Below are 24,260 nucleotides of genomic sequence, written 5' to 3'. Positions count from 1 at the left end.
CTAAAAATCCGCATGCTGCAACTAAGACCCGGTGCAGCCAAATAATAAATATTTTAAAAATAAATAAAGAATTGATTACTGTATTACCTTATAGCTGCCATCACATCAAATTGTAGTTGTAATTTATCTATCTATATACCCCATTAGATTGTTGATTCATGCATTCAACAAACATGGATTGCTTACTGCTTACCTACCATGTCCCAGGCTTTTTGCCAGATTCGTGGTACAGTGGGGGGCAAAACAGACGGAATATCTGCCCTTGTAGAGCTAATAGTCTAGTGAGGGAGGTAGGAGGGAAGCAAACAAAGAACCACACAAATCAATGTGTAATTACACACTTGCTAAGTTCAAGGAAGGAGGACTCACCAAAAGCATATATCAGAGGGATCTGCCTCATCTGGGAGTGAGAGAAGGTGCTGCTGATGAACTGACATTTGAACTGAGATCTGAAGAATGAATAAGCGGTAAGTAGGCAAAGGCAGCAGAAAAGAGCTTTCTATGCCAAAAGAACAGCAGGTGTGCAGGGCCTGAGAGGGGAAGAGCCCAGCTCCCAGGAGGAGCCGTTTGCTTCTTGAGGGCACAACCTGCCTCTTGTTCATCTTTTGCTATAGCTCCAGGCCTGGCATACAGAGATGCCAAATAAATGCCCGGGGAATTGAATTGGATGAAATTTGGTCATGGAAATCATCATAGGTTGGAGGTTAAAAGACCTAACTTCTGGTTCCAGCCCTTCTGGGTAATTCGATTTTCCAACTGCTTACTGTGCACACATCATGTGCAAGGACCTGGGGCCAGGCTGGGCTGGGGATTGAAAGGTAAACAAAGCGGTCTCTGCCCTTCAGCAGCACAGGGTCAGGTGAAGTAGCTGACAGGTAGACAGGTTCCTTCCACTCTCTGGCCCTCTTTCTCTTTGGTTCTAAAATGAAAGATTGGGGCTGCAAAATCCCTAAGGCCCCTTCTAGCTCTAACAGTCTTGACCCGCTCTTCCTTGAATACCAGCTGGTTAGATGGCAGTGGGAACAGTGGAGCTATGCTTCCATTTCTCCTGCCTTATAGGCGTCACATAGAATAGGACTGGGGAAATGCAGACTTGAGTTCTGTTTATGGACCATTCTCCCTTTTATAAGGGTCTCAGGAGCAGTTAGGGTTCACTGCTTTTGGGGAGAATGTTTCAGAATTCCATGAACCTTTGTTTCTTTCTTTCCTCTCTCCTCTCCCCACCTGCCCCCTCCCCCCAGTCTTCTTGTCTACATCTAGAACTGTGTTCATATATCAGGACTGCAAAGGGCCTTTAACATCATCTTATCTAACCCCTCCATCCAGTGTTTACATTCCCTAGGCAATAGACCCTCCAAGTGAGGCCGTCTGGCCACTATTTGAAGACCTCCTTTGATGGTGAACTCACCCTCTTCACTAGGCTTCGCCTATGAGATGTTTCTTCCCTCTGGGAGTCTCCCTGTAATTTTCACCCATTGCTTCTGGCTATGCCCTTTGGAGCTAAGCAGAATAATTCCACTACATTGCCCCCATTGACAGCCTATTGGATATTCGAAGCCAGGAATCATGTCTTCATAAGCGTGCTCTCCTCTAGGCCTAATATCATCTGTTCCTTCAAATGTTCTTCACTGGTTCAAATCCCCTTGGCATCTGTAATATAGTTTAGTTTATGTAAGATTTATATCCCACCTACTTTAAAGAGGATATTAGGCAACTCATCAGTTACAACATGAAAGAAAGACAATTAGGGATAAAAATGTGGAAGAAAACAGACCAGAGACCATGTAAAGGAAGCACAAATAGATGTTGCCAGGTACCTAAAATGAACTGGATTATAATTGGACTCTGAATTTGGCTCGAAGTTTTATGGCAGCTAGGACAAAATTGGAAATGCATTGGGTTATGTGGTTTTATGTTCTGACAGACTCGAGCTTACAAATCATCTTCAGAGAGAAAATTTTTCCTTAAACGAAACCCAGACTGGCCTATTAGGATTGCTTTCTGTGAGACTGTTCAAAGGCTGACAGGTACTTTACATACATCTTGCCCCTTCCCCCACTAGAGGGAAAGGGGCTGGAAGGATAATTAATTAATTAGCAAAATGCTGTCTCAGTTTTAAGCACCGCTATCTCTTTAGGGATCCCCACAGGGATGAGCCTTCCTTTTCTGTTCCTTTTTCCTTCTATGTGCCTTACAGATGGTCACTTTCTTACCGTTCTTCTCTTTACAGTCTTCAATCTTAAGACTCTTTGGAATACCAGACCTCAGGAAATAGCCCAAGTAAGGAGTTATAGCCTAGTGGTCACACAGCACTTATGTGCAAATCATTTCTCTCTGGTCCTCAGTGTTCTCATCTGAAAAATGAGCTCATCTCTAAGCACTCTAAGCTTCAGGTTGGATATTCTGGACTGTAAACTCTTTGAGGGAAAAGACTGATGATTTAAAAAAAAATTTATTTTCCCATCTTGTGTCTGGCAGCTAACAGTATAGGAGAAGATCTGCTTGTGGTAGAGCTGTGAGAATCCAATAGGAAAAACCAATTTGAACAGATGCCGCCTTCAAATCTGAGGAAAATATTTCATGGCTCTCATCATCATGATGAGTTCTTGTTGACTGGATACTGGCAGCAGTGAGATGTGGTTTTCAGGGTTCTTTCCTGCTTTAGCTCTGCATTCCTTGGCAAAGCTGGCCCTGGGGTAAGGGGAATTGCAACAATCTCACCAGGGACCAAGGCTTCTGGGAAACGACTCTGGGAGGCAGCAGGCAGGAAAAGAAGGTAGTGCCACAGTCTCTGGTGAACGACAACAATGAACCAATAAAAACCCACTTTGTAGTGTGTAATATTCGGTACACTTAATGTCCATGTCCAGGAACCCCTCCCCTCCTGGCATGTTACTCTCCTGCTCAAAAACCTTCTATGACTTTTCATTGCCTATAACAGAAGGTCCAGATGCTCTAGTTTGGCTTTGGAGTCTTCTCCAAGCGGAATCAAGCCATGTCTTCCCATCTCCTTCTATCTCTTACAACTGCACGCACGCACGCTTGCACTTCTCCTTCTCTCTTCAAACTACGTGTGGTTCCCTAAACACACAGTTTTCCCGACTCTGTTTCTTTCCTGCCATGGCATGTGGCTCCCTTCAACAGGTGTTTCTCAGCTCTACCACTTCCACTTGTTGAAATCCTCAGCTCAACTCAAATACCTTCACATCCATAAAGACCTCCCAGCACCCTATCCTGGTGCCTCCACTCTTGTTCTTTGCACATTCCATTTTGTTAGTCCTGTTTATGACTTAGGATTGTAGTCTGACTAGACTGGGAGCTCCCTTAGGGCACAGGCTATGTTTGATTCACCCAGAGCTCTCCATCATCCTTTGCTGCTTTGTTTTTCTCCAGAGCATCTAGCACCATCTGGGTTCGTTTCCTAGGGCTGCCGTAACAAAGTACCACAAACCGGGTGGCTTGAGACAGCATTTATTCTCTCACAGTTCTGGGGGCTAGAAGTCTGAAATTGGGCCATACTGTCTATGAAGGCTAGAGGGAAGAATCCCTCCTTGCCTCTTCCTAGCTTCTGGTGGTTGCCAGCAATCCTTTGTGTTCCCTAGCTTGGAGACTCCAAACTCTGCCTCCATTTCACATTGTATTCTCCCTCTCTTTCTCTCCGTGTGTGTGTGTGTGTGTGTGTGTGTGTGTGTGTGTGTGTCTATGTCCAAATTTCCCTCTTCTTTTAAGGACACCAGTCATCATTAGATTGGGACCCATGCCGTGTGTGTGTGTGTGTGTGTGTGTGTGTGTGTCTATGTCCAAATTTCCCTCTTCTTTTAAGGACACCAGTCATCATTAGATTGGGACCCATGCCAACAGAATGTGACTTCACCTTAACTTGAGTACATCTGCAAAGACCCTAATTTCCAAAAAAGATCACATTCACAGGGTGGACATCAAGTCTGGGGGGATACTATTCAACTCAGTACTCCATCCAACATGTTCTATCTGTTCTATTTCTTTATTGTCTCTCTCCCCCAGTAGAATGTCAGCTCTATGAGCTTAGGAACTGTTGTCTATTTTGTTCGTTGGTATAGCCTCAGTGTCTAGAATACTGCTTGACACATAGTAAACACTCAATAAATATTTTGTGACTGAAACTTTATACCCATCTGCCTCCTACCTCACAGAGAATCTGAATGAGAGAAGCAGGGACAGGGATGGGAATGCAGGTTTGCCTAGAACATAATAAATGCTCTGTAAATGTTTGCTGGATGAATAGAAGTATTTGATGGATATATTAATTTAACACTTATGGAGCACCTATTTTGTACAGAGTATAAGGAAAGATACAGAGAAATGAGGAGGAAACATCTGAGCATCCTGGCTATGCCTCTGTGTGACCCTGGGCAAGTCATTCAACCTCTGGGTTTCACTTTCCTCATCCGTAAGGTGGAGGTAATAACATTATCTACCTCATAGGATTGTCATGCAAATTGAGTTCGTGCATGTAAAGTACTTAGCACAGTGCCTGACACATGGTAAGCACCATAGATGTGTTATTATTACTGTAGTTGCTGTTACATGCTAGACTCTGTGCAAAGTGTTTTTAAAAAGCAGCTTTATCGAGATACAATTCACATACCATAAAATTCTCCCTTTTAAAATGTACAATTCAGTGGTTTTTAATTAACAGGGTTGTACAACCATCACCACCATCTAATTTTAGAAAATTTTCATTCTCCCTCCCCAAAACCCCATAGCAGTCACTCTTCTTTCCCCAACCCATGCCCTCGCCCCTGACAACCACTACGCTACTTTTTGTCTCTATGGATTTGCCTATTCTGGAATTTTATATAAATGGAATCATGCAATATGTGGACTTTTGTGTCTCCTTTAGCATAATTTAGCATAATGTTTTCAAGGTTCATCCATGTTTTAGCATGTATCAGTACTTCACTCCTTTCTTAAGAATTGAGGTATAGTTGATTTACAATATTGTATGTTTCAGGTGTACAATATAGTGATTCACAATTTTTAAAGGTTATATTTCATTTATAGTTACTATAAAAATTGGCTATATTCCCTGTGCTGTACAATATATCCTGTAGCTTATTTATTTTATAGATAGTAGTTTGTACCTCTTAATCCTCTACCCCTCTCTTGCCCCTCCCTGCTTCCCTCTCCTCACTGGTAACCACTAATTTGTTCTCTATAACTGTAAGTCTGTTTCTGTTTTGTTGTATTCATTACTCTGTTTTATTTTTTAGATTCCACATATAAATGATATCATCAGTATTTGTCTTTCACTGTCTGACTTATTTCACTAAGCATGATACCCTCCAAGTCCATCCATATTGTTGCAAATGGCAAAATTTCACTCTTTTTATGGCTGAGTAGTATTCCATCTTGTACATATACCACATCTTCTTTATCCATTCATCTGTTGAAGGACACTTAGGTTGCTTCCATATCTTAGCTATTGTAAGTAATACTGCTACGAACATTGGGGTGCATATATCTTTACGAAGTAATGCTTTCCTTTTCTTTGGATATATACCCAGTAGTTGAATTGCTGGATCATATGGCAGTTCTATTTTTAGCTTTTGAGGACCCTCCATACTGTTTTCCACAGTGGTTGCACCAATTTACATTCCCACCAACATTGTACTAGGGTTCCCTTTTCTACACATCCTCATCAACACTTGTTATTTGTGGTCTTTTTGATGATAGCCATTCTGACAGGTATGAGGTGACATATTGTGATTTTGATTTGCATTTCTCTGATGAATAGGGATGTTGAGCATCTTTTCATGTGCCTGTTAGACATCTGTACATCTTCTTTGGGAAAATGTCTATTCAGGTCTTCTGCCCATTTAAAAAATTTTTTTGCTTTTTTGACATTGAGTTGGATAGGCTGTTTATATGTTTTGGAACTTCTTTCCTTTTTATGGATGAACAATATTCCAATGTGTAGATATACCACATTTTGTTTACCCATTCATCAACAGATGAACATTTAATTGTTTCCACTTTTTGGCTATTATGAATAATGCTGCTATGAACATTCATGTATAAGTTTTCGTGGAAACATTTTTCATTTCCCTTGGGTATATTCCTAGGAGTGGATTCCTGGGTCATATGGTAACCCTATGTTTAACATTTTGAGAAACTTCCAAACTGTTTTCCAAAGCAACTGAAACATTTTACATTCCCACCAGCAATCGCTCCACATGCTCACCAATACTTCTCCTTGTCTATCCTTTTTGTTTTAGCTATCATAGTGGGTGTGAAGTGGTATCTGTATGTGTGTGTTTTAAGAAACTGATGTTTATTTTTCAACAACTTTATTTCCATTTTCTGTTTAAGAGCCTATGGAAGAACAGCTTCAAACTACCCAGTGCTCGTTCCTACCCATTCAGTGGCCTGAGCATTGGGAGCAGTCTTCAGTGGTGGGCTGAGTGCTCCAATCTTCAGCAGAGAACTGCTGAATAGTCACAGAGGGCACCAACATACTATCAGACCAGCCTGTGACCTCTGGTTGAGTAGCAGTAAACTCAGGAGCTGGAGCGGTCCATTCACTCTGAAATTCTTCCGTGGTCACACCTTTCCAGCAGTGGCCTGTTTATCATTTTCGATCTCTTTAGGGTCTCTGTAGAAGCAGAGATCAGGCATGACCTCCAGTGGATGCTCATGGGAGATGGTGTCACATATGCATGGTACTTCCCAGGCCAGCATCCACATCAGATCCACTGAGTGGGCTCCTTTGTTATTGCATGGCGTAGCAGTGTCCACGTGGCACAGAGGAGAATCTGTGTCACACAGAGCAGTGGTGGGCAGGTTAACATAAGACACCTCTGTGAGAGGCTGGTGGTCAGCGGTGGGATCAGTGACCACTGGAAGTTGTGGCTCACGGAAGGCTGCCTGGATCTTGTTAACGAAGATTCCAGGAGCGAAGTGGCCAGCAATAGGAGTGGCCCTGGTGGCAGCAGCGAACTTCAGCACAGCTTGCTGGACAGTATTCCTGGAAGATATGACACTGACATCAGCTGGGTTTTCAGTGGCACGAGTCACCAGCAGAAGCTTCTCTTTAGCTTTATGATGTAGATACCATCACTTTGCCTTTTGTAGACATACTGTTCCATTTGAAGTCAAGGTTGGTGCCACCTAAGTGGGTTCCTGCTGCAAGGAATTTAAGGACATCCTCCTCCTTCATCTCAGGATATCAAGGGATCTGGACATTGTGAAAGTTTCCCTTTAAGTTACGATGGAAAGCTCATTGTGGTTTTGATCTGCATTCCCCTGATGGCTAATGACGTTGAGCATCTTTTCATGTGGTTAATGGTCATTTGTATATCTTTGGAGAAATATCTATTCAAGTCCTTTGGCCATTAAAAAATGGTTTTTTTTTGATGTTGAGCTTTAAGAGTTCTTTACATATTCAGGTATATCATTTGCAAATATTTCCTTCCATTTTCTGTGTTGTCTTTTCTGTGACAAATGTTTTTGCATGCTGTTTCCCAAGACCACTCCTGTGAGGTAGGTGTTATTGATAGGGAAATGGAAGTTCAGAGAGAAGATGAAATTTAAATCCAGTTCTGTCTGACTGTAAAACTCAAGCTTTCTCTTCTACCCCAACCTGCTCACAAAGATGAATGAAGACATGTTTCTGGCTTTAAGGAGCTTGGTCTGGCAGAGGACATGACACAAGAACAAAAACGAATGCGCTATAAAGCAGAGTTCCACTTGTCCCACAAGTGCCACAAAAGACGTGTGGCGGAAGCGAGCGATTCTGGCTGGGGAGATCAGGGCTGGCTTCAGTAAGGTGGCATATAAGTCTTGAAAGATGGGTACAGTTTCATTGGATGGAGGTGATGGAGTAAATGGAGGAGAGCATTTCCAAAGGAGAGCAGAAAATGGGGGTTGAATGAATGAATGGGGCTTTGATCCTAAGACTGGCTGTGATGGGGTGTCCCAGGGCTTGTTGGGGTGGGAGATCCTGGGACTGCCCATGCTGTGGGCTAGAGAGAGGTCACCTGAGGTAGGAGGTCCAGGGGTTGGATGGGATGGGGAAACTGACACTTGGGATTGGCAGACCCAGGGGATGGGGAGTCTGTGTGATGCCTAGACCTGGGAGCTGCCTGGGGTGGAGTTTTCTGGGAGGTCTTAGACGAGGATCTTGGGCCTGGTGGACCCAAGGGACGTTGGAACGAACTGGGATGGAGGGCTTCTTTAGGCTGCATTAAGTGAAGACTCTGGGACCGGTGGAATGTGATAGGGCTGGCCCGGGTGCCTTGGGGCGGGTCCGGCTTCGGGGGCGGGCGGCGCTGGCAGGTGGGACGCTCGGGGGCGGGCCGGGCGCGCGGGGTGGGGGCAGGGGCGGGGGGCGGGCCGGCGGCCGGGGCGGTCCCGCGCGGCCGCGCTGCGCAGTGACTCCGCAGCGGGCGGAGCGCCGTGGGCCGCGTCCTCGAGAGCCGTGGCGGTGGCGGCGGCGGCGGCAGCGGCAGCGGCAGGAGCGGCGGCGGCGGCGGCGTAGCGCTCAGCGCTCACAGCGCCTTAGCAGCGGCCGCCTGCCCCAGCGCTGTCTCCCGGGCCCCCCCGGGCCCCCGGGCCCTCGAGCCCGGTGCGCGCCCTCGCGTCCCGCCGGCCCCCTCCCCCGGCTGGGCCCGGGGGAGGGTGGCGCCGTGAGCGAGCGGGGACCGGGCTCTCCTGCCCCTTCCCCTGCCCCTGGGCCGCCAGGATGGAGGCGGGGTCGGGTCCCCCGGGCGGCCCGGGATCCGAGAGCCCCAACCGGGCGGTGGAGTACCTGCTGGAGCTGAACAACATCATAGAGAGCCAGCAGCAGCTGCTGGAGACCCAGCGGCGGCGCATCGAAGAGCTGGAGGGCCAGCTGGACCAGCTCACCCAGGAGAACCGCGACCTGAGAGAGGAGAGCCAGCTGCACCGCGGGGAGCTGCACCGGGACCCCCACGGCGCGCGGGATAGCCCGAGCCGCGAGAGCCAATATCAGAACCTGCGCGAGACCCAGTTCCACCACCGCGAGCTGCGGGAGAGCCAGTTCCACCAGGCGGCCCGGGACGTGGGCTACCCGAACCGGGACGGCGCCTATCAGAACCGGGAGGCTGTGTATCGGGACAAGGAGCGGGACGCCTCCTACCCACTCCAGGACACTGCTGGTTACTCTGCCCGCGAGCGCGACGTGGCCCAGTGCCACCTGCACCACGAGAACCCAGCCCTGGGTCGCGAGCGTGGCGGGCGGGAGGCCGGGCCAGCGCACCCGGGCCGCGAGAAGGAATCCGGCTATTCGGCGGCGGTGGGCGTGGGGCCCCGTCCACCGCGAGAGCGGGGCCAGCTGAGCCGTGGCGCATCCAGGAGCTCCAGCCCCGGGGCCGGCGGCGGCCACAGTACCAGTACCAGCACCAGCCCGGCCACAACCCTCCAGAGAAAGTAAGGAACGCGTGTTTGTCTTCCCTGGCTCTTCCCCGCTAGTTCCCTCTCCAACTTGTACGGCTGGTAAAGTAAGAAGCCGGTGCCTGATTCCATGTCCTTCTCTCCAGTCCCAACCTGCCGGGAGAAGCCGGGTCCCCCTCGTGCAGCCGACACCCCTTCTCTAGCCACCCCAGAGTGGGTTGGCCCGATGAGTGCAGGCGTCTCTTCTTTCTCAAAACCGTGGCCAGTGAGGGCCTGGAGCAGTCATCACCCCCTCCACTTCTTCACCCCCTCGCTATATCCTTGCCAGAGGATGGCTTTTCATTTATTTATTTTATTTGGATGTGCCGGTTGGGATTTTTATTGTCTCCGACGGTGTCAGATCAGAGCCCCAAGGGAAAGAAAGCCCCCCCCCCACCTCGGGTCTCCTCTGCGGGTCCTGAGCACAGGCCTGATCTGATCTCCTCTGGCGGCCTCAGCTCCATCCTTTCGCAGAGAGGCAGGTGGGGACCAGAATGGCTGCTGGAGGCTGATATCCCTCTGAGGGGAACTGCAGCACATCCTGGTCGGGGGAGCAAAGATGGAGGCCCAGCCCTTGGCTAGTTCCTCAAAGACCACCCCCTCTCCACCCTCAAGGAAAAACCACCCAATTAAAGAGCGTACCAGCAAGGGAAGTCTACAGATCTTCCCTCTTGTTGGATCAGTGCCAGTTTCTGTGCTAGGGTCTGTGTGTGTCTGCCTATTTGGGACACCTTGGCAACATCTACTGGGTTGGTGGGGCATGGGCTGGGTCCACTTCTTCCATGCAGATACCACGGTGAGCTGGTCGGGATAAATGTCAGGCCAAGAGAGTCAAGGGCGTGCAGGCTCACAGGGCTGCCCTAAAGGCTCCCTGATTTCTCTTCTGCTGGATTGGAAAGAATACTGACCTGGGAGTTAGGAAACCCAGGTTCCCCTTCCAGCTCTGCTGCAGATTGGCTTTGTGACCTTGACTGAGTCCCTTCCCCTCTCAGGCCATCAGTTCCCCCATATCTTTTTAAAAGGCAAGGTCTGCCTTGAATGCTCTTTAAGGGCCCCTCCAGCTTAGATTTGATGGTTCTGTGACTAATCCAGCCACCACTACAGAGCAAGTCTGAAGTCCTCTAGCGAATGGACAGCTTTCCCCCTCCTCTCACTGCTCAGCTGGTCCTACCATGTGCCACAACCAGTGGAGTGTCTCTTGGAGGCTGGGCTGGGGGTGGGGAAGCCTTCTGCCTCAGGAAATCTGCTGGGAGACAGCTCTCTGCAACTCCCCCGTGGTGAGGCAGCAGGCTGGGGTGCTGGGTTGAGATGGCTGGGCCCCAGGAGCAGCAGCTGCAGCTCAAGGGCTCAGCTGGGCTTCACTGCAGTGCACCCTCAGCTGAGGTTTGGTGTGGGCTGCCCCAGAGGGAGATGGGCTCTTCTGCCCAGGCAGGGCTGCTGGGAGCCCATTCCAGGAGGACTGTGTGCAGCTTGGGGCCCCACACTGGAGGGAGGGGCCAGGTCGACTGACCAAGCAAGGCCTTTTCAGGAGAGGGCCATGATGGGGTGGGGACAGAGGGAGACTGTATGGGCATTGTGGTCCTTTAGCCTGGCTGCGGAAGACTTTTCCAGAGTGGTCAAACCTGTGACAGAGGAAGCAGCCTCATTATGTGTGGCTCCAGGGAGCAGAACCAAGAGCAATGGGAAATTTGGGGATAAATCAGGAAGAACTTTCCAACCTGGCTGTCTGGCGATGCAGTGGCCTGCCTCAAGGGGGTCGGGGAGGGCTGGAGAAAGCTTAATTCCTGAACGGGTGGAAAGCCCAATGAAATGACCTGGGTCTTCCCCAGTTCTAGGATTCCATTCCTCTCAGATTCTCCATCCTACAGATGTGGGTCTGAATCTCTTGGCTGGCTGGAAGCCTGTTTGCTCTTGAGCTCTGTGCTTCTGCCACCTGGGCAGGCCTGCCTCTCGGTCTTTCCCTCTTTTTGTGCACCCTCCAGGCTGTTTGTTGGATTCCCTTGCTTCACATTTCCTACTGGATTAATACGGAGATTTAGACGGTACTTTGATTGCACACCCATTATTACTTCTTTTGGTCCTCACAACAGGGCCTGTGCAGTGAGCACTAGCAACTCCATTTTAGAGATGGGGAAACTGAGGCTCCATAACAATGAAGGGAACATGCTCAAGATTACACTGCCAGTTCCTAATAGAGCTGGGGCTAGAACCCAAGTCCACCTGTCTCCGAGGCCTGTTATTTTTCCACTGGAGCTTTCCAGCCTGAAGGAGTCTCTTGGCCTCAGGACCTGGCCAGGTCACCAGCTGGGAGAGGCCAGGAGAGCCTGAGGTATCTGGAGGATTTGAGCAGGGGGAGATGGCTCTGGGATGAGTGATGAGAGGGGGAGTCGATGGGGGAGGGCAGAAGGCCTTGTCTCCCTTCTTTCCGCTCTCCCTCTCGACCAGGCGTCAGGAGGGCCTATTGATGCACTAGCCATTGTTGTCGCCACAGCTGCTGCAAGCTACTCCTCTGCCAGGTCTGTTCTGGGTTTGTAAGGAGTGGGTGAGAGGCTGCCGCTGGAAGCCAGGGCAGGCAGGGTGGGTGTTGAGCGGCAGAGGCTGCAGCATTGGGGGAGGCTAGGTAGAGCTGGTACATGCTGGGCGCTCCTGGTCCCCAGGCTCCCTCTGGTGGAGGAAGAGGGGACAGAGGGGCCTGGGCCCAGCTGCTGCTTGTTGAAGGGCCCCTCTGCCCAGCGACCCTGTCCGTCTGTCACCACAACCCACGTTTTACAGCTGAAGAAACGGAGGGCTCAGAGAAGTGAAGTAACACACCAGAGCTCACACTATCTGTGAGACAGACTCCCAAGCCTGTGAACTTGCCCTCTACCGCAGTTGATAGCAGCTGTCAAGTCCACCCCCACCTATGTCATCCCCCCAGGATTCCCACATCCTCCCGCACTGTCTCTTCTGGACAGGTTCCCGGATGCCAGTCTGCCTTCTGCTGTGCTCTGGGTGTGGCCTTCCTAGTGCAGCATAGCGCACGATGAGGCCCGACCTCCTTCTGGCCACTGGGCCTCTGTACGTGAGGTCTTTGCTTGCTTGTTTGTTTTTTTAGCAGCTGCTGGTCTCTGCAATGCTCAGGTCTTTTTCCCTGGAATTGTCACCCCCACTCCCCATGGTTAGAGAAGAGCTCTGTTTTCGTTGTTGATCTTGGCCTGGCCCCCCCCCCCTTGCAGTTCTGGCACCTGGAATGATTTACAGGCGTGCTGGGGGCCACTGCTGAGTCCTCCACGCTGAAGAGAGCTGCATTTCCCACGATATTTGCCTGGGCCCAGCTCCGGCTCTGCTGTAGGCGGTGGTGGGCTGAAGCTGGTTTGGTGGTAACTCTTCATCCTCTGCACCTGCCCCCGCCCAGCAGGCTGGCTTGCGTTGAGGGACAGCAACCGGCAGGACCAGCCTGGTGTTCTCAACAACCAGGGCAATGCGTGATCTAGGCTCTAGGCACAGTTGCAGGGTTGTCTTGTGTGTGCGCTGGAGTGTCAGTGTGCTCCCCGCAGGGGCTGAGGGCACTGGGAGGGAGGGAGGGAGCCCAGGGAGGGGCCCTGGGGAAGTCTGTCTCCTTTGGGGTATTGGGTACTTTTCCTGGGCAGGGGGTGGGGGGGTCTTTCCTTCTTCCCAGGAGGGAATACCATTTCTATCCCTCCCCCCACTGTGTTGGGAGCATTACACTCATGTGGGAGGCAATGATAATGTCGAATTGAATGAGAATTAGAGGAATCTTGCTTCTCAGTCTAGATCTGGGGCGAGAATGGGGCTGTTGTCATCCACAAACATTTCTTGGCTGTGTGCACAGAGCAGGAGGGGCCCCCAGGCTGAGCAAACACCAGACTCTCTGCGCTTGAGAGCCCTCCCACCCCCTTCCCTGACCAAAGACACAGGGGACCAAGCCTGACCCACTGTAGTGCCAGTGCTTAGGACAAAATGAGTAGGAAGGGCAGTGAGGAGTGGAGGCCAGGCCACTGGTCAAAGACCTGGGCAGGGGGCTTTGAAGAGAGTGGGTGTCGGATGGAGGGGGAGGTGGGAGGAAGACCGGACCCAGGCTTGCCCTCTGCTACTCTTTCATCTGTCTCACCTCTGCCTCCTGTGGCCTCTGAATTTGCTGGGAGCACAGGGGAGGCCTGGGGCATGGAGAAGGGGCTGCACATATGCTGAGTGAGCCTCAGTCTTCTATGTGCCAGGCACCACCCTATGTGGCTTTATGTAACAATAGCTAACGTCTTTTTTTAACCTGCATTTACTGTGTGCCAAGCACTATTTGTTCTAAGTGCCTTCTGTGTATTAATTCATTCAATCGCCATATGAATCCTTTGATGTAGATACTGTTATTAAGTCCATTTCACAGATGAGGAAACCAAGGCCCAGAAAGGTTGGATAACTTCCCCAAGGTCACTCAGTGAATAAGTAGCAGAACTGAGAAGGAGTTAGAAGGAGCCCAGGTGGCCAGGCTCCAGAGTTCGTCCACAACGTTCTCACCCACCATTCCATGCTGCTTCTTATCTCATTTGCACAGAGTCCATGCCAGGTGGATATTGGTATTATCCTCTTTTTCCAGACAGGGAAACGAGAGGTCAGAGAGGTGCGATGACCTGCCCAAGGTTACACAACTGCGTGAGGCCCAGAACTATCTGGCTCCTGAGCCTTTGGTCCACCAATGCCTCCTGCAGGCAGGTGTGAAGACGGTAAAGATGCTCTGGATGTGGCTCTGGGCTTCCCCCAGCAGAGCTCCTGGGACCACTGCTTGAGTCAAGCTCTCTCTCCTGATAGCCTCTTGGATTTTGACCACAGTCTCCTAATCGATGCCCTCCTGCTCTTGTTCCCTCGGGCCCCTGATGAGGTACAGCCAGACCAAGCTTTCTGTGGGGCTCCAGCAGTTTCCCACTGTCTCTGCCTGCAGGAGAAGGTTCAGACTGCTTTGCCTGCAGTGGGCCCTTTAGGATCTCACCTTTCTCCTCTCATCTTTTTACAGTCCCCCTCACACAGACCGAGTTCCAGCCAGACTGGCCTGCGTGCCCCATTGTCAGCCCACTCAGCCTCCTGAGAGCGTCTGGGTCTTTGCTCATGTTGTTCCCGTCTCCCGGGCTGTTCCATCCAGTGCCCAGGCTGCATTCCACTGTTGTTGCCTCTCCCGTGTTTGTGCACAGGTCTATCCCTGACCCTTGAAATGAGCACTTTGCCCCTTTTTATACCTTTATTTGTTTACATCTTGTGTCATCTCTACTAGCTTGAGGGCTCCATCAGATTAAGATTTCATACACATATATCATGTGCACGTTGTGTCAGTCCCTGTGCTAGGTGCTGTGGGTGTAACTGAAGGAGCTAGAAGCTTGGAAAAACATAGCACAGCACATAGTAGCTGCTCAGTAAATGTTGAGTAGACAATGATTGTCAGATTAAGTCCCAGTGCACTAATGGCCAGGGGTGCCTAAGGTATTCTTCCTTTCAGGACTCCTGTAGAGAGAGATGACTCAACTTCAGGGTTCTCTTGGCTTCTCTGTGGCTTTTTCCTCATGCTCCCTGGAGCTGTTGGGCCTCTGCCCTCTGTTTTCCTCCCACTCACCAGTCTCCCAGTTCATAGGATGTCAGGGTAGCAGAGTCAGATGAGACTTCAGAGACATTTAGGCCAATCTGCTCATCATTACTTGTCCCTCCCATGCCATGGCCATGTCATACCATGTTCTTCTCCCTTAATGCGGGATCTTCTGTCCTGAAAGGAGCAAAGAGGCCTGCATAGGACCTGTGTGCCCTCTGCCTCATCCAGTGGGAAATTACTTATTTACCCATCAGATCTTTATTGGGCTCTGACCCTGGGCTAGGCACGGTGTCTTGGAGTCAGAATAAGACACAGCCCCTCTAGCTCATTCTCTGCTATGTTCCCTGGCAGAAGAATCAACACTTGTCATGGGGAAGAATGATGAGTAAATGACTTATTCCTCTGTTGTGGTAAGTCATTTAGGGCAAGATCATTTGCTAGTTACCCTCACTTCCTTGTGGTGTCAGGTCTCTCTCCAGGCATCCATGTTGAAAAGCACTCACGCAAGGATGCCTGTTTTTTGTTTTTTGTTTTGGCTGCACAGTGTGGCATGCGGGATGTTAGTTCCCCGACCAGGGATTGAACCCGTGTCCCCCTGCATTGGGAGTGTAGAGTCTTAACCACTGGACCGCTGGGGAAGTCCCGGGACGCCTGTTCCTAAGCACTTAGGAGCTGAGGCTCTCTGGGACTTTCGCATTTGGAGAAAAATGTGGTGCCGTGGGAAGGAGGAATTTCTGTGACTCTAGGCAAGTCACTTAACTTTCAGAACCTCCGTTTTCTCAAGTAGTCAATGGGGATAAAACTGTATTTTCTGATGGGTGCGATTCCTGTTGCCCCCCTCCCCCCAGCCCCACAAAAATGTATCAGAAAGTTTCCTGGCTGCCTAGCACACCCAGCAAGGTCCTGATCAGGATGAAAAAACCGAGGGATAAGGATGGAAAACAATATGTGAGGCTGTCCTGCCCTCTAGAGGTGGAATGTAGCAGACAAAACAACCCAGCCAAGATCGTCGCATCACATCCTTTTTAAAACAAACATGACAAGCCAGGGCTACACGACAGATCACGATGATTCCTCTAACATTTTAGAGGGAAATTTATCACAATTATCACCTGATATGTACCATTTCACTAATATCAAATGCATTTCTTTGTAGCTATGTGATACATACATATATATATATATTTTTAAGGGATAATAAGATTGCATATCTGGCTGGGCCTTGTGATTTCCTACTGGATTCCAGATGCAGTATACTGCATTCACCTGAATAAAACCAATATTTTCCTCTATAGAACCACTTTAGAATTATTGTCATTATATCTGTGATAAAAAGTACCTAATTTCTTCCTTCCCCCAAATTTCCTTACAAAACTGGGAGGCATCCCTCACAACTGTACATCTGATATGCTAGACAATTCATAAATGACCCATCTTGTCATGATTGTTGTGAGAATTCAGTGAGATGACGGAGAAGTGTTCAGCAGAGAGTGTGTGTTTACTTGGTCATAGGCATTTTTATTATTAATAATAATAATTTTGCAAAATTCCGTGCCATGGAAGGGCAGGAGCGAGAGGTCATGTGGGAGCTCATCACATTTCTGAGAGAGAGAGGGCTGTCCAGTGAATATTGTGCACCTGGGATGTGCCACAGCTTGTGCTCTTGCAGGCAGGGAGTTCCATGATTAACAGTATACGCTTCTTGGCTTCAGGGAGCTCACAGTTGGGTGGAGAAGACAAATGTAATGTGGTGTCTTGTGTGCTATGCCAGAGGGGAGCACAGGAGGCCACGGGTGCCCAAAGGAGGGACATCTACCCAGACTGAGGTGATGCCTGATCTGAGGCTTGGAGGATGAGTAGGGGCTAGCTAGGTGAAGAAGGACGGCATGTGGGTCGGTGGGAATTGGGAACCAGAGGGAGGTTAAGATGGAGGGGACAGCACGAGCAAATGTACAGAGGTATGAGACCAGCAGGGTATGTGGAGGTGGGGAGGGGAACACTTTTACCAGGTCAGTACAAACTAGAGCACAAACAGGGAGGCAGGGAGGATCCAGAGAAGAGTCTGACGACTTGGCTGGTGCAGATCATAAGGACACTTGAGTAGCAGGATAAGGAGCTTTATTCTGTTGCAAATTGGGAACCAACATAGAGTTCTAAGCTGAGGGAAGAGGTGTGTATTGCAGAGTATGGGGTGACGTGTTGAGAGCAGTGTATTGGAGAGATCCTGCTACAGGGCAATTTGGAAGATAGACTGGAGGGCATTCAGTGATGAGGCTGTGCGACAGTCTAGATGAGAGGTGATAAGGCCTGAACTTGGGTGGTGGGAGTAGAGATAATCTACTGGGGGAGAAAGACAGTGACAACACACTGATAAGTGCTGTGACAGAAGGGAGTGCAGCCACTCATGACCAGTAGGGTTCTAATAATATCAGCATAAACGTGAAGAACCTTCCAGCTGGAGGGACCCTTAAAAATCAGGCTGTTCATCTTACAGATGAGAAGACTGAAGCCTAGAGAAAGGACTTGTAGGAGGCCACTCAACGTGTGAGCAGAACAGCTCTGATTAGAAAAGTCACTCTAGTGTTAATGCCAGTGTTTAAAGCATCATTCCTTAAATGTGCTATTTTATGCCTTGAAATCCTGTGAAGGTTGTAGGGATCATTATCTTTGTCCTACAGATGAGAAAACCAGGCCTCCAGGAGGCTGGGTGATTTGCTGGGGAGGAAGCGGTAAAGAGTAGACATCACCTAAGTAAAGGATCTCTTGCTTCAGTGGCAGACAGACCCTCTGCTCTGGTTCAGCCCCTCAGAAATCAGATCGGTTAGATTCATAGCTGGGGTCTGTGGTTTCCTTTTCTCCACCCAGGCCCAGCTTTCTTTCTGCTGCTTTCTGCCTTGCAGATCCTCATTTAATGTAACTGAGGCAGCTCAGAGGCAGTTTCTGGCTTGACAGCAAGGCCTGTCATCCCCCTTTTTCTGTTTTCATGGAAGAGGGCGGGCCTGTGTCATCACTGTGTCCCCATTGCCTTAGGCAGTGTGTCTCTAGCCTGGGTGGCTTTGTTTTGAGGCCCCCGGTATGATACGTAAAGAATGAGCTTTGGAGACCGACAGACCTAAGTTTGAATCTCGGCTCTGCCCCAACCAACTGGATGACCTCAGCTAGGTCATTTTACCTTCTCTGAGCTTTAGTTTCCTCATCTGTAAAATGGGATGACAATGCCCATCTCTCAGGAATGACCAAGATCATTTGAATGGCATTCCCTGATATTTGTAGGTGCTCAATAAATAGTCATTTCCGGGGGAAGAAAAGCAATGACATAATTCATGATTGTGCCAAAACATATGCTCTTATACCTCATTTCATAATCATGATATTACCTAGGATTCTTCAGTTTATATAGGAGATAAGTCATCCAGATCTGGATAGCACATCATTACAATAGGACAACTTGAAGTTTAACAAAACAAAAACAAAACAAATCAAAAACAGTCATTTCGGGCTTCCCTGGTGGCGCAGTGGTTGGGAGTCCGCCTGCCGATGCGGGGGACACAGGTTCGTGCCCCGGTCTGGGGGATCCTGCGTGCCGCGGAGCGGCTGGGCCCGTGGGCCTTGGCCGCTGAGCCTGCGCTTCCGGAGCCTGTGCTCCCCAACGGGAGAGGCCACAGCAGTGAGAGGCCCGCGTACCGCAAAAAACAAACAAACAAAAAACAGTCATTTCCTTCTCCTTCATGAAATCTCCCATGGACAATGGACAATGACTTGAAGAATTCACTGCTCGGCAAAGGTTTGCTTCCCCTGAAAACTGGTATATTTCCTCCTTCCTAATATGAGGCTGTCATGGCTCATTGTATCTTGCTTTCTGCCTCAGCTACTAGTTAATTTGAAGTACAGCTCTAGCATCTTTGTTGATCTCTTTTTCTGATCTCTTATTTTCTAGTTCAGTTTTTATTCTTTCCTTATCTGTGTTATTAGAGTAAGCCACCTCAAATCCTTTGTGACTCAGGCAGGTATAAATAACTAATGGGTGTAAATGGTTGAATGAATGGAAGGCTGGTGAGGCTGGAGTGGTGATGGTGGGGTTTGAAGACGACCAGAGGGTGGTGCAGGCTGGGGCACCTGAGAAGGCATCTGTAACGGATGATTATGATACTGTGAGGAGTTGAGGGGTTAGTTAGGAAAGAGTCGGTCCTTCACTGGCCTGTCTTGCTTCTGCTCTAGAAAGAAGCATGGATTTTGGAGAACAAGACTTTGCATCACCTAGAGTCATCAACCTCCCCATTTTATACGGACCGTGAGGGAGACTGAGGTCCAAAGAAAGAGGAGGGACTTGTTTTGAAAAATTAAATCAAAGCAGTACATATACATAACTTATTTATTTTTTAAAAAAATACATATTTATATAGGCTGCGCCGGTCTTAGTTGCACCACTCGGGATCTTAGTTGTGGCATGTGGACTTCTTAGTTGCGGCATGTGAACTCTTAGTTGTGGCATGCATGTGGGATCTAGTTCCCCGACCAGGGATCAAACCTGGGCCCCCTGCATTGGGAGTGCACAGAGTCTTACCCTCCGGACCACCAGGGAAGTCCCCATATACATAATTTTAAAAGGGCAAATAGTACACAAGGACATGCATAGTAATAAGCCAATGTCTCCCTGCCCCCCACTTCCCAGCCCCCAGAAGTGACCACTTTTACCATTGAGGCTTTCTGGTGGTGACTTCATATCTCCAAATAAACATCCTTTGTTGGTTATTTCTTCATTTATCAACTTTAAACATCATCTATTGACTTCTTTCTACTATGACAAGTGAGAATTTAGCTTATTTACAACACTTGACTCTTTTTTCCCCCTTCCAAACTTTAATAATTATATTACTATTTTGGTTCCTCTATTAGTTACCTTTGTAACTTTGCTAGATACTACTTGGACTGTAATTTCTTATTCCATCAATTTTCCACAGTATCTCTTGACCACTCAGTTTGTAAGATATAGTTATTAGTGCCCCATCCTTCCCTCCATCTCTCCTCCACCTTTCCACCTCCCACTTTCTGTGTTCTGTACTTTTGCATCCAGCAAGCTTGACTACATTTGCATTCTGTTATGTAACAATAATTAGGTCTTCAGTGCTTTTCTGGACAGATTGACTTTAAAAGTTGACCACCAATACACGGTGTTTATGACTATGTCATATTATTAATTGCAGGGCCAAATAGTGTACTGTAATTACACCTCACTTCCCACAGGTCCACTGTCCCAACCTCTGTACTCCCAGGAAAATTTTCCTAGCATCAAGATCAAATGAATTTTCATTTCTTATGCTCTACGAATTGCTCAAAGTCATGCCGCTTTTTACTTTGTTTCATATTTGGATCAGGACTTTCCACCCCTCTGTACTCCCAGGAAAATTTTCCTAGCATCAAGATCAAATGAATTTTCATTTCTTATGCTCTACGAATTGCTCAAAGTCATGCCGCTTTTTACTTTGTTTCATATTTGGATCAGGACTTTCCACCTTATCGATCTATTTAGACTTTCCACCTTATCAATCTATTTATTTATTTATTTATTTATGTACTTACTTAAACTTACTGTTGTGTGGTGTTCCTTGAAACCACAGGATAATCATAGCACATCTTCTGGGGACATTTTATTTGAAGATTTTTTAGGAGGGGGATTTTTTTAAAAACTTCATACTGAAATATGTATACAGAAAAGTGCTCATATTACATGGTCAAGTTTCTACAATCCAAACACACCTATAAAACCAACACTCAGCTCAAGGTCTGTTTTTCATTCACCCTACCTGGTACTCAGTGAGCCCTTTCAACTTGATGCACCTTGTCTTTTCTTACATAATTTCTTTGGTCGTCTCCTGCCCTTCATTTTATCTGTTTTCTCTTTCTGGGATGTCTGTTAGTTGGATGTTAAAGTTCCTGGATTGATCCTCTAGGCTGCTCACCTTCTCTCTCATATTTTCTATTTTATAGTTTGTGAATGAGTTGATACAAAGTGAGATGTCTGTATATCCAGCTGACTTGTCCGCTCGCTGGCTTTATTTTAGGTGAGCCGCCGGGGAGCTGGCAGTTGTAATGGTTGCCCCCCAAATGCCAGAATGAAAAGCACTTTATTCTGGGAGCACCAACATGCCACTAGGTGCCCTGAGTAATCCCAGATAGTTTAATTCCTTTGATATTTTGCCTAGGGATGAAAGCCAGGCAGCTTGTGTTTTGGATCTGGGAGTTGTCAGTGGAGGCACAGGAAAGGATTTCATGTACTTACCTTCAGTTTATCCCCCCGTTTTCAGCCCCTGATTGCTCCTACCCTCCCCTGTACCTACCGTCTTCAAGTCTGGACTCTCTCTGGGCGTCTGCTGGCCTGACTGGCTCCCTCTCCAGCTGCAACCCCCTGAGTGGCGTTGCTGGCTCTCCTTCAACTGTGAACACTCTTCTCTTTGTTTTTTTGCTCCCAGAAATTTGTTGAAATCTCACACCCATTGATATCACCCTCTCCCATCCTCTTCACTGTTACTATTTCTTACCTTATTTTATTCCTTCACCATTCTCTTCAGCAGGGTCCTGACAGAAAAGAGAGAGAAAGATTTATGCTCTTGAGGTCCAAACTAAGGCTAAAGCTACTTTTAAAAAATGGTTGTTTTGCTTTCTCAATCCAGATTGAGAATGGAAATTATTAGTCAACCCCCAAAACACCCAACCCTGTATGGCCTCATTTTGGCATGTGTTGCCTCTGGCTCCAGCCCTGTCATGAGCCTTCCCGTGGCAGCCTCCTGAGCACCCCTTTTCCTCAACCTCTGCCATCTAGACCACGCAATCAAGAGAGCCCTCAGCTGAGGGACTGGAGACCTGGGTTCTGGCCCCCACCCTGCCACTGCCTTCCTCTGAACCCCCGGGCTAGGCCCTCCACCTCTCAGGGTGCCCTCACTGTGACTTGAGAGGGTCTGGGTCTGCTGTGAGCTGTGCTTCGGCAGGATTGGGTGGGTGCTTGGAGAACAGCCTGGCCTCCTTTGCTTAGGCAGTGAGAGCAGGTGGGCCAGAGATGGGCCCCAAGCACACGGGAGGGGGCTTTGAGGCCGAGCTGAGGCTTCTGCAAAATAGCAGGCTGCCCTTGCTGCTGCCCCTTCCGCCCACTCTCTCTGCCATCATGGCTGAACCTCCATCCTTCTGCCGCCAGCAGAGGGAAGCAAGAAGGGAGGGCTGGAGAGCCAGTTCCATTTTCCTTCTCTCTCTCTCTCTCTCTCTCTCTCTCTCTCTCTTTGTAATAGTGCTGAGCTACTTTGGGCTGCAGTACCTGTGCCTAACCCCACCTTCCCTTTTTGGTGCCCCGCCTTCCATCCTTGAATGATTGTCTCTTCCAGAAGCACCCCCTGACTGCTCATGGTGTGGAGGGGAGATTGGAGCCAGGTGAGGGAGAGAGGCCAAGCTGTGGGAGATGAAGTGCTGCCTAGCTCTGGCATGACAGAAGGAAGCCACAGCTGTAGCAGTGAAAAGCATTGGCTTTGGAATCATACAAACCTAGACGTGAGTCTCGGCTCCACTACTTATTAGCCGTGTGACTCTAGGTAAATCACGTCGCTACTCTGAGCCTCAGTTCTCACATCTATACAATGAGAAGAATAATAATGACCTTGCACAGCTGTTCTGAAGGTAACACAAGGCCTGGACCATTGTAGGTGCTTAATAATCACTTTATTATTTTTGGATTATTAGAAGGCAGAAATGCTAAGGACCAAATAAAGCCCGCTTTAGTGATTGAAAGGAGCAGGAGGTTAGGAAGGCAGCATTTGACCTTGTCACTGCTTGGTTCGAGACCCCCAGGGGCTTCCTGGCTATTATGCAATGAGGTTCACACTCTTGCCTGGTGTTCAATGCTGTTTTTGTTGTAGTCTCTGCCTGTCTTTCTTTTCTTCAAAATAAAAATGTGAAGTGATACTTGCCTCTTTATTTTCTGAAAAAGAAATTTGAAAAGTGATAGACAGATATTTCCTTTGATGCAGCAATCTTTATCATCATCATCATCGTCATCCCAGGACTTTTCAATGAGTAGTGGTAACAAAGGACTAGAGGAAGAGTAATCATCAACAGAAAGATAACTAGCAACTGAAACCACCATGGGCTTTCATTTTGTTTCCCCACCACCATCTTGGCCTGTGGATCATGTGGATCCATTCAATGTCATGTGAAAAATGCTGCAAATGGTTACATTATCCAACAAGGTTTCTGATTTGTCCTGTGGTTCATCTAGTTTTTCTTCTCTTTAATTAACCTTATAAAATTTTCTTGCATGTCACTATTACCTCATCCATATGACTTCTATACTTGCCTATTTGTCATTTCTGGGTCTGATTCTTGGCTCAGATGGCCCCTTAGAAAGGAGTCTTCCCTCCACCTGAATTATCTTTCAAAAGGTTTTAACTTTGGCCTTTCACATCATCATGATTTAGGTGGCAGTTGAACTTGGGAGGCATCTTTGCCTCTCCCCTAGTGCTTTTCCACTTCCTGGCTGTCACAAGTTGGTTTTCACACCACTTGTGGTCTAGGAAAGCTCTCACATGCTCCTTTGGGTCAGGCCACAGCCCCACTCACCTTTCAATTAAATTTAGTTTTTATTTATTTATTTATTTATTTATTATTGGGGTATAGTTGTTTTACAATGTTGTGTTAATTTCTACTGTACAGCGAAGTGGAGTTCCCTGTGCTATACAGCAGGTTCTTATTAGTTACGTATTTTATACATATTAGTGTATATATGTCAATCCCAATCTCCCAGTTCATACCCCTGCCCCTCCCCCGCTTTCCCCACTCATCTTTCTAGCCACTCTGTTCCCTTCCTGACCTGCATTCAAGTTGTACTGAAGTATCTAGGATACCCTCGGCAAAGTGGACTTCTTTATGGGTCCATGCCTATATTCTGGCTATTCTCTTGGCCAAGAATACCTTTTACCCCGTCTACATGGCAGATATCTACTCGACTGTTGAGGAACATCTTCAGTCTCTCACTGATCCAGGCACTTGGAAACGGTGAACAAAACAGACCTCTCTCCTGCTGAGCTGACTTTCTAGTGTGTGAATGTAGGGGGTGGGGAAAGAAAAGAAACAAATAAACAAGAAGATACAAAAATATGTCAAATAGGGCTTCCCTGGTGGCGCATTGGTTGAGAGTCCGCCTGCCGATACAGGGGACGCGGGTTCGTGCCCCAGTCCGGGAGGATCCCGCATGCCGCGGAGCGGCTGGGCCCGTGAG

The 24,260-nt window shown here is 48.3% G+C and overlaps 1 protein-coding gene and 1 pseudogene across 3 annotated transcripts in view; one reads left to right on the top strand and one right to left on the bottom strand.

Moving 5' to 3' along the window:
• Nucleotides 1–6,375: 6,375 nt before the first annotated feature.
• Nucleotides 6,376–7,224, bottom strand: LOC102995482 (40S ribosomal protein SA-like; annotated as a pseudogene).
• A 1,396-nt stretch (nt 7,225–8,620) lies between these two features.
• IQSEC2 (IQ motif and Sec7 domain ArfGEF 2) overlaps nt 8,621–24,260 on the top strand; it is a 77,452-nt gene continuing 61,812 nt past the window's right edge. For 2 of the 3 annotated variants that reach the window (XM_007116088.2, XM_055081838.1), the window contains exon 1: nt 8,637–9,429. In XM_007116088.2, the coding sequence (XP_007116150.1) occupies nt 8,723–9,429 (707 nt within the window). In that variant the 5' untranslated portion in view covers nt 8,637–8,722. Of the gene's footprint in view, nt 9,430–24,260 lie in introns of all 3 variants that reach the window. The other variant, XM_028482639.2, reaches the window with a different exon arrangement.

Source organism: Physeter macrocephalus, chromosome 21 (assembly GCF_002837175.3).
Source record: "Physeter macrocephalus isolate SW-GA chromosome 21, ASM283717v5, whole genome shotgun sequence".
Classification (NCBI taxonomy): domain Eukaryota; kingdom Metazoa; phylum Chordata; class Mammalia; order Artiodactyla; family Physeteridae; genus Physeter; species Physeter macrocephalus.
This window is presented reverse-complemented; position numbering and strand designations above follow the sequence as displayed.